The 10,557-nt window shown below is 35.1% G+C and overlaps 1 protein-coding gene across 1 annotated transcript; it reads left to right on the top strand.

Annotated features, from left to right (window-relative positions):
- Positions 1 to 4,868: 4,868 nt before the first annotated feature.
- On the top strand, positions 4,869 to 9,050 carry LOC129301060 (uncharacterized). The gene is given in 8 exon segments (XM_054939629.1): positions 4,869 to 5,001; positions 5,132 to 6,714; positions 6,717 to 7,976; positions 7,979 to 8,008; positions 8,011 to 8,439; positions 8,442 to 8,648; positions 8,651 to 8,797; positions 8,800 to 9,050. Coding segments are annotated over 7 exon segments (3,774 nt in total). The 5' UTR covers positions 4,869 to 5,001; positions 5,132 to 5,192; the 3' UTR covers positions 8,979 to 9,050.
- Positions 9,051 to 10,557: the final 1,507 nt, after the last annotated feature.

The raw sequence follows: 10,557 nt of genomic DNA, 5'->3' as shown, positions 1-10,557 counted from the left end.
TGGCTTTGGAAAGTCTTTTTAGATTGGGAAAATCATACCTTGGTCCCATAGAACAAATTTAATTATCAAGAGGTTCCATGAAATATACAAAATTCTCCTTGTTGTAATCATTGAGTGGTGTGTCAAAGTGATAAATTTCACATTACTCACATAAAGGAACTCCAACTGTGTAAGTACCAAGGAATGAAAGTAAGCTAATAAAAGGGCTTAGAGAAGAAGTAGATTCGTGCACACGAGATAAGCAACACTAGGCAGTCACAATTGAAAATAGTTGACTCACCCTTTGCAAGCGAGTTAATGTGATACTAGGCACTTTTTATCAAATTTATTTTTACAAAAAATAAATAATAGTTTATTTCAAGAGCTTATCCAAAAACCTTGAAATTTGACTGTTTGAATTTCAAATTTAAACATCATAAACTTTTAGCTTCAAATAGGGTTTAAATTCTTAAACAAATTTCATCAAAGCCTATTGTTTCCCAACGATTCATGACAATTGCTTAATCTAGCGTCTTAAGCGTATAACATTTGTATCCAGCTGATCATAGCCTATATAAAGGAATGCTTGTAGACAGAATGAATTGTACCAACCTTTGAACTTTCAAGCCACCTCTCCACCTCTCTAATACTGCTTTCTTGCCATGTGTTTCTAAGTTTATTCCTACTAGTTTCTTTTGTTATGTGCCCTTAACTAACAGTGCAAGATGAGTCTGTTTAATTTTGAAAAGTTATTGTATAACCAATTCAATGTGATAAAATAATTCTTAAAAACAGTGTCCTTCAATACAACTAAAACTAAAATTATTATCTACTACAACATTCCTAAGTTTCAAATCTTGTGTATTTACAAATTGACAAAAGATATTTACAATTGGGGAAAGAAACATGGCAAATTGGGTCTAAGTTTAATACCATGTTATCATTTTTCCTTCATTGAGTTGTCATTTTCTTTCACACAATCATAAATGCGTAGGATTTGGAACTTAGGAGTATTTTGTACATTTTGTGCAATCACTTAACAATTAAATTTGTTCTATAGGATTTAAGTATGATTTTCCCTTTTAGATCCTAAAAGTTCTATCCAAGATAGACCCTAAATCTATTCTAACAATATTTTGATTTTGATTAAATTAATATAATTAGAACTTGTTTGTTATCGCTTTGATTTAACTAGAGAATGATTCTCTTTAATTTATAGTTGCGTCCTCCAACTTCAATCACATATTAAAATGGGAGAATAACATTGAAGAACTTGTATTTTTTGTTAGGATTTTCTCATAAACTTAACAAGTTAAAGTTCGACTTCTTACAGTAACATGTTCGTATTTCCATAACACAATATTCGATACAAAACTAACAGGTATTTATTGTAATAGTTTTCTTTTTAGGGCCTTCAATATTATTCTCCTGAATAAAATAGTTGCTCAACTATTTTGCAAACAACTAATTAAATGCTTGTTTGATTTTCAGTTTAAAAGTACAAACTTAGATTTATGAAGCTTAATTTACTTACCAACCACATTTGGCTTCTATAAAACCTCCATTTCACAAACTAAAACTACCTTCCAAACACCAGTTTTACATTGCAACTCAAAGTTTGATTTGTATAATTCATTTACAAACTTAGGTCGCAAAAAGATTTCTAAATTTTGTCTATATTTGTAAACATGAGCTCATCAAAGACTATTTTCCAATGTTTTGTGTAGTGCAAAAGTTTGCAAATTCATTTTTGTATCCCTTTTTTTAAATCTATCATTTAATATTTTGAAAAACCTAATGGTATCAAGACTAATTCGAATCCCCACCATATAGGACCGTTATTAATGATAGCAATTTTATGAATATCTTAGAGATACTTTTAACATTTTTACTTAAAAAGATTGTACATCTCAAGACTTAAATTTAAAATTCTAGAATAAGTTAATTGAATCCCTTTCAAACAATTGAACTAAACATCCCTCAATTATATATATTTTAATAAAAAAATGATATAAGAATGCATATATTTCATTACTTAAGCTGATTTAACAAATGGTTTCTTTGCTTAAGAATGTATATTTCATAAAGACACGAACTAAAATCTTATTGTTAACTAAACCACAAAATCTATCTAAACACCGCTCAACTCATATAGATCACTTCACAATAAAAGTATCCGTGTTTTTATTGAGTTTAAGATAGAGAATCATTTGTTTAAAGTTCAAAAACAATTTTCAAGTTGTCTAATAAAAATAAAATTTATTTTATGATTAGTTACAATTATAAATTACTTGTATTTATCCAAGTAATCGAAATGTATTCAGGATAACTTACTAAGAAAGAATTAAACATATTATTATTTTGAGCAACTTAAACAAACATCTTAGATTATTATTTTTTTCAAAAATGATCTTCCTTTTCAAAATAGAAGTTACTTTTTCATTAAAATATGCAAACAATAGAGCCAAGTCTTACAAGTGAAATGTATCAGTTGAAGATTTTTTAAAAAATATGACATATAATTTTTAAAAAAATATGACATATAGTTCACTAAAAAATATATATATGACATGTAAATGGAATCATGACATGATTTTTAAATATTAAAAAAACAAATACCTTTTGCCAAAATATTCTTTTAAAAAATTGAGCAACACAACATCCACAACCACTTAGTAGACATATCACATATCAACCAACACCCAAATTTAAAATATATTTTTTTATTTCATTTAATAAGACATTTTTAGATATGATTCGATATTTTAAAAAAATATAAAATATTTTAACAAAAATAAATTTTCATTCATTATACACATTTCAATGTTAGCATTTACTCCTTACTATGTTTTTTCTCTCTACTTAATGTTTTACAAATAGGATTATATTAAACGAAGGATAAATTTTGAAAGTATGTGTGTGTGTGTTTTAAGATAATAGAACATAAACTGCTTTTAATACATTTCATTGATAAGCCCAATTTTATTAAAAAATATTTTATAAATTGAGACGAAGAGAAGAGAGTATCAAACAAAACTCACGTACAAATCAAGCATAAATTGCAATGGGACTTGAACAAAAAAAAAAAAACAAGCATCTCTTAAGCAAAAACAAAAATCAATACTGGTCATCAACACGCAAATTAGAAAAATCATGAGATAACAAAAATCAAGAGAGCTACCTCTGTTCTCAAGTTCTGATGACCGTTTGGAGAAGACGACCAAAGTGGCGGTGTCAAAGAGATGGGGCAGATATCTAATACTCTCCTTATTCTTATTCTTTTTCTTTTTCTTTTTTAATACAAAGTTATAGATAAACCGTGTGATAAACTGCCAAGTTGGGTTATATAAAAAACTATAAAGTTTCTCTATCTTAATGGGAATAATTGTGAATTGCAATATTAAAGTTGTTTCTAAATACTTGGTGAGCTAAAAAATCTATACATTTATTCACTTATCTAAAAACATGGTCAAAATTTAATATTAAATCACTTCCCCATTCTAAAATTAAAAATTCAATATTGAATCTCTTCATTTAAAAAAAATATTGAATCTTAAACGTTGAATTTTTAATCCAAAAATGAGAATGTGGTGGGAAAATAAAAGGGAAAAAAAGGATAAAAGAATCTAAAAATGAGATGAGCATGTACGAGCATATATGTTTTCGAGAGTACTTTCTTATGTTCAATTCTACGATTGTGACAATAAAATCCAGTTCAGGGGCTTTTGCTTGAATTAGATTTTCTGGGAATTACAATCTTGCGCGGGCTAACAAGCATGCTTAAATTCAAAATTCTTCAATTATTGATTTCATACTCAGAAACCCTACCAGCCAAATGAGCATTGTTTTAATAATATTGGAATGATTAAACCATCAATGGTTTGATCTAGGTTAAAAAATTGTTTTCATTATTGATCAGGGTCAAATCATAGTTGAATTGTCATTGAGATAGAAATGGAAACAATTTTTAAAAAAACTATATAAGTCTAAATCTAATATAAAAAAGGCTATTTAAAAAAAATAATTTAAAAATTAGACTCTACTAAAAGTTAATTTTATTTTTGGACCCTTTACATATATATAATATAATATAATATAATCATGGACCATTTTTTTAAGAAGATGTTGACAACTACTAGCACAAATGGAGATATCTTAGAACCTATTCATACCTTATTTAACGGATCCACATATATTTATCAAGTTATAAAATTATAATTTATAATATATTATTAATTTATGATCATATTATGTTATTCTACTAACAATTACACATATTATGAACTTATTATGTATATATATAATATTATTTTTATTTAATTTTTACCTCATCAATTTAACTTTCCATCTAACTGATTATACTTTAAAAATCAAGACCCATTGAGTATTTTAATTCAACACCCAATCCATCTTTTAAAACATTACAAATAATACCACAGTTTAGGAAATCATTTTGAAGAAGCCAATTTTCTTAAGATTAATTTCTAATACTCAAGATTTTTTTTTCCATATTCCTAAATTTTATATATTTTAAAATAAATGGCGTGCCTAAGTAATGACAAGTGACCTTAAATTGCTTAAAAGAAAATAAATATAAGTTTATGAACACAAATGATTGCAAGAAGTATTTATAATTTCAAAAAAGTATTTATAAACTATTCAAACATGAAGGATTTATTTGATTTGTTAAGAATATTTAAAATTAATTTATTATCAGTATCATCATTGTTATTAACTTAATTACTGATTATAAATAATTCATCAAAGAACTTTAATTCATATACACATCAATTTTAAAGCCGGTTTAGCCCTGTATTTTGTTTTTATAGCACAAGCCCAATTAGACACAGACCCATTTTAAGTACTGCTAAACCCGGCCCGATATAGTTTTTGCCGACTCAATGCATAATCCCTTCGTTATTTTATACTTGCGCTCCGATTGATCTTTGAGATTGTGATTGAATTTCATCCCAGAAATTTCAGATACGAAATAAAGGATTAAACCTATCAAATTGGATACCGGTGAGGCTTTTTCTCAATTTACATACCTCTCTACTTTTGGCTTCTTCGCATCTCAATTTATCTACTTTTCTTTTGACATCTAATTTTGGTTGCTGCGAACAAGAAGTGTAATTTTTGGTGTATGTTTCAGGAGCTAGGGTTTTGGAACACTACTGACCTACTGAGATAGTTTAATTTCGAAGCTATCAGCAATGGCGTCGTTGGACCCTGAGATTGCGAAGACGCAGGAAGAGCGGAAGAAGTTGGAGCAGCAGTTGGCATCTCTCACGTCGGTGACCTTCGATACGGATCTCTATGGCGGGAGCGACAAAGATGCCTATCTCACTTCTATCCCAGCGAACGAGGATGAGGAGAATCTTGATGCTATGGACAACGAGGTTGCTCGGAAATTGGCGTCTTACACTGCTCCGAAATCCTTGATGAAGGATATGCCCGGTGTCGGTGATGCAGATGCGGATGTTGGATTCAGGAAGCCGCAGAGAATTATTGATCGAGAAGATGATTATAGGCAGAGGAGGTTGAATCGGATTATATCGCCGGAGCGGCACGATCCTTTTGCTGCTGGTGAAAAGACCCCTGACCCGGCAGTGAGGACGTATGCGGATGTGATGAGGGAGGAGGCGTTGAAGAGGGAGAAAGAGGAGACTCTGAGGGCTATTGCGAAGAAGAAGAAGGAGGAAGAAGAAGCGGCTAAGGCTGCTCCGGAGAAGGGGAAGGAAGCTGATGCTGCGGCAGCGCCTAAGAGAAGAAATAGATGGGACCAGTCTCAGGATGAAGGGGCGAAGAAGGCGAAGACTTCAGACTGGGATATGCCCGATACAACACCTGGTAGATGGGATGCAACTCCCACCCCTGGGAGAGTGACGGATGCGACACCAGGAAGGAGGAATAGGTGGGATGAAACTCCTACACCTGGAAGACTGGCTGATTCTGATGCGACTCCGGCCGGTGGTGCTACACCTGGTGCAACCCCTGCTGGTATGACTTGGGATGCCACCCCAAAACTTTCTGGCATGGCTACGCCAACTCCTAAGAGGCAGAGATCAAGATGGGATGAGACACCTGCTACAATGGGTAGTGCGACACCGCTGCCAGGTGCCACACCCGCCGCTGCTTATACACCAGGCGTAACTCCGGTTGGAGGAGTTGAGTTGGCTACTCCAACTCCTGGGGCAATTAACTTGCGGGGTGCTATTACTCCAGAGCAATATAATTTATTGAGATGGGAGAGGGATATTGAAGAGAGGAATCGTCCATTAACAGACGAGGAACTTGATGCCATGTTTCCCCAAGAAGGATATAAGATATTGGAGCCTCCTGCTTCATATGTGCCTATTAGAACACCTGCGAGGAAGCTTCTTGCTACCCCAACTCCGCTGGGGACCCCTCTTTATCAAATCCCAGAGGAGAACCGTGGTCAGCAGTTTGATGTTCCCAAGGAAGCACCTGGTGGTTTGCCATTCATGAAACCTGAAGATTACCAATACTTTGGGGCATTGTTGAATGAAGAAAATGAAGAGGAATTGTCACCAGAAGAACAAAAGGAGCGTAAGATTATGAAGCTTCTGCTTAAAGTTAAGAATGGAACGCCACCACAAAGGAAAACTGCGTTAAGACAGCTTACAGACAAAGCACGTGAGTTTGGAGCAGGGCCATTGTTTAACAGGATCCTACCATTGCTCATGCAACCTACTCTTGAGGATCAAGAAAGGCATCTTTGGTTAAGGTTATTGATAGAGTTCTGTATAAATTGGATGAGCTGGTTAGGCCTTATGTCCATAAGATTCTTGTTGTTATTGAACCTCTACTAATTGATGAAGATTACTATGCACGTGTGGAGGGCAGGGAAATCATCTCCAATCTGAGTAAAGCAGCTGGCTTGGCCACAATGATTGCAGCAATGCGGCCTGATATTGACAATATTGATGAATATGTTAGGAACACTACTGCTAGAGCTTTCAGTGTTGTTGCCTCTGCACTTGGTATTCCTGCACTCTTACCCTTCTTGAAGGCTGTGTGTCAGAGTAAGAAATCATGGCAAGCCCGGCATACTGGGATTAAGATTGTTCAACAGATAGCCATCTTGATTGGTTGTGCCGTCTTGCCACATTTGAGGTCTCTTGTGGAAATTATAGAGCATGGACTGAATGATGAGAATCAGAAGGTGAGAACAATCACTGCATTGTCACTTGCTGCTCTAGCTGAGGCTGCTGCTCCTTATGGAATTGAAAGTTTTGACTCTGTACTGAAGCCTCTGTGGAAGGGTATAAGACAACACCGTGGAAAGGTGTTGGCTGCATTTCTGAAGGCCATCGGTTTTATTATTCCTTTGATGGAAGCTCTGTATGCCAGTTACTATACCAAGGAAGTCATGCTGATTTTGATTCGTGAATTCCAGTCACCTGATGAAGAAATGAAGAAAATTGTTTTGAAAGTGGTGAAGCAGTGTGTTAGCACTGAGGGTGTGGAGGCTGATTATATTAGGAATGATATTCTGCCAGAGTTTTTCAGGAATTTCTGGGTTAGGAGGATGGCTTTGGATAGAAGAAACTATAGGCAACTTGTAGATACAACTGTAGAGATAGCCAACAAAGTTGGTGTTGCTGATATAGTTGGGAGAATTGTTGAGGACCTTAAAGATGAAAGTGAACCTTACAGGCGAATGGTGATGGAAACTATTGAAAAGGTTGTTACTAACCTGGGTGCAGCTGACATAGATTCTCGCTTGGAAGAGCTACTGATCGATGGTATTCTTTATGCATTCCAAGAGCAAACCAGTGATGATGCTAATGTGATGCTTAACGGATTTGGTGCAGTTGTGAATGCTCTTGGGCAGAGAGTGAAACCTTATCTTCCTCAGATTTGTGGTACCATCAAGTGGCGGTTAAATAACAAGAGTGCAAAGGTGAGGCAGCAAGCAGCAGATCTTATTTCAAGAATTGCTGTGGTCATGAAGCAGTGCCAAGAAGAACAATTGATGGCCATCTTGGTGTTGTATTGTACGAGTATCTGGAGAAGAGTATCCTGAAGTTTTAGGATCAATTCTTGGAGCACTCAAGTCCATTGTCAATGTTATAGGTATGACGAAGATGACTCCGCCTATCAAGGATCTGCTACCACGGTTAACCCCAATTTTGAAGAACAGGCATGAGAAGGTCCAGGAGAACTGTATTGATCTTGTAGGTAGAATTGCTGACCGTGGGGCAGAGTTTGTGCCTGCAAGAGAGTGGATGAGAATCTGTTTTGAGCTTCTTGAGATGCTTAAGGCACACAAGAAGGGAATTCGTCGTGCTACAGTGAACACTTTTGGATATATTGCCAAAGCCATTGGACCACAGGATGTCCTGGCCACTCTATTGAATAACCTCAAGGTGCAGGAGAGGCAAAATCGTGTTTGCACGACTGTCGCTATTGCTATAGTTGCTGAAACCTGTTCACCTTTACAGTCCTGCCTGCTTTGATGAACGAGTATCGTGTGCCAGAGCTCAACGTCCAAAATGGTGTCCTGAAATCCCTCTCTTTCCTGTTCGAGTACATTGGTGAAATGGGAAAAGACTATATCTATGCTGTGACTCCATTACTTGAGGATGCCCTCATGGACAGGGATTTGGTTCACAGGCAGACTGCTGCTTCTGCTGTGAAGCACATGGCTTGGGTGTGGCTGGTCTGGGTTGTGAAGATGCTCTGGTCCATTTGCTGAACTATGTCTGGCCAAACATATTTGAGACCTCTCCTCATGTCATAAACGCTGTTATGGAAGCCATTGAAGGAATGAGGGTAGCTTTGGGTGCTGCCGTTATCTCAATTACTGTCTCCAAGGGCTGTTTCACCCAGCACGTAAGGTTAGGGAAGTGTATTGGAAGATCTACAACTCACTTTACATCGGAGCTCAGGATGCTCTTGTAGCTGCTTACCCCATCCTGGAGGACGAGCAGAACAATGTATACAGTAGACCAGAATTGATGATGTTCTTTTAAACTGCAGTTTTAAGATGATGGACACCATCCTCGAACAGAGGCACTATTAATACTAGTTTGTTTAGTAAGTAATGGCCATATGAACGTATTCATGATCATTAGAACATTTTTGACCTCGTTGTGTCGGTGGTTGATATTTCTCTTTGTGCAAAATGCATGTCTGATATTTCTTCTCACAAGGGCATTCCGTTTACTATTTGTGCTTTTTGTTGCATGGTATTTATACACGCTGTCACCATACATGCACGCCTAAGAACGATATATACGTCCCAACAATACATGATAATCCATCATTCAATGTTCTATTGCAGTATTGGGTCGGGAAGAAGTAGCTACTAGCTGCGTGTAGTTACAAGTTTACTGTTAGGCAGTGAAAGGTTTTATATGGATATTTCTATTACCTTTGTGTTCGTGAATGTGGGAGATGTCAGATAATTACCCTGATATAAGATTGTCCTCGTCACTCTCTTAGGTGTCTCTCGCAAGACCTAGATGTTGGCTAACAGATTTAAAGTTGTAGAGTATTGAAGGAAAATTAATCTTGATCCTTGTATTTCTATACTTTTGATTCATTTAAACTCAAGTTTCTGATAAATGGCAGAGTAATGGAGAGCTCATGTGCCTTTAAAATCGACTTAGAATTCAAGACAATTCATTATCAATTCACACTCTACTTAGTGCTCGCTCGTAGGCCAGCAGATTTAATTACATATAGTTTAATAATTTTTAAGTATTGATAAAATTAAACGCGATATTAAATTCTAGGCTTGCTTATCACATGCACTTGAGCGAGATTGTGTTGTTGGCCGCATCAACGACAATTATCAAAAAAATGTAGAGTGAATTGGTGGAGATAACATCTTATACTGAGGAAAGAAAGTAATCATTGTTTAAACTAAAACTGTCACAAATATTTATTTTAATTACAATGTATTTTTGTCTCTACACTTTCTTTTAAAGAGCATTGGGTATATTGTGTTAATAAGTGTGTATTTTTTTTTTCTTCTAAATAACTTTTCAAAAGAGCAAAATCTTTTTTAAGAGAAAAATATTTTACTTATTAGTATAAGGTTATTCATCGTTGTTCGAATAAAAGTAGATAAGCAAAAGTGCACTTTAATTCTTTTTTTTTTTTCCTCAAATAATTTTCACTTCATCCTCTGACCTTCTCAACCTTGTGCTTCACCGTCTTTGAGGACTGAAGGATGCTCGGGAGTCACAAGGACATTGTTAGTTTATTTTGACTGTGGGTTAATGGTTCTTACTTCTTTTTACCAAACTGTCCTTCCAACAACCAACAATTTTTATATCTTCCTATTGCAATTTACATGGCATATCGTTGCATCCTCAAATATTTTTCCAATTTTAACTGAGGATGTTCTCGAATAAAAAAGGTCTTCAAATGTCATTTTCCACTTTCGCGGTCTCAAGACGCTATCTTCCCTCCTTATAGGAGGAAGATGGTAATTTTTTCAGACTTGATTTCTCTCTTCTGCGTCATTTTTCCTCCGCCCTTTCATTGTACCGCAAAAGATCTGGACCGTCTAAGTTTAAAGTTTTAATTTTAATTTTAATTTTA

This window comes from Prosopis cineraria, unplaced genomic scaffold, assembly GCF_029017545.1.
Source record: "Prosopis cineraria cultivar Desert tree isolate PC_DT_omini unplaced genomic scaffold, ASM2901754v1 PC1866, whole genome shotgun sequence".
Lineage (NCBI taxonomy): Eukaryota > Viridiplantae > Streptophyta > Magnoliopsida > Fabales > Fabaceae > Prosopis > Prosopis cineraria.
This window is presented reverse-complemented; position numbering and strand designations above follow the sequence as displayed.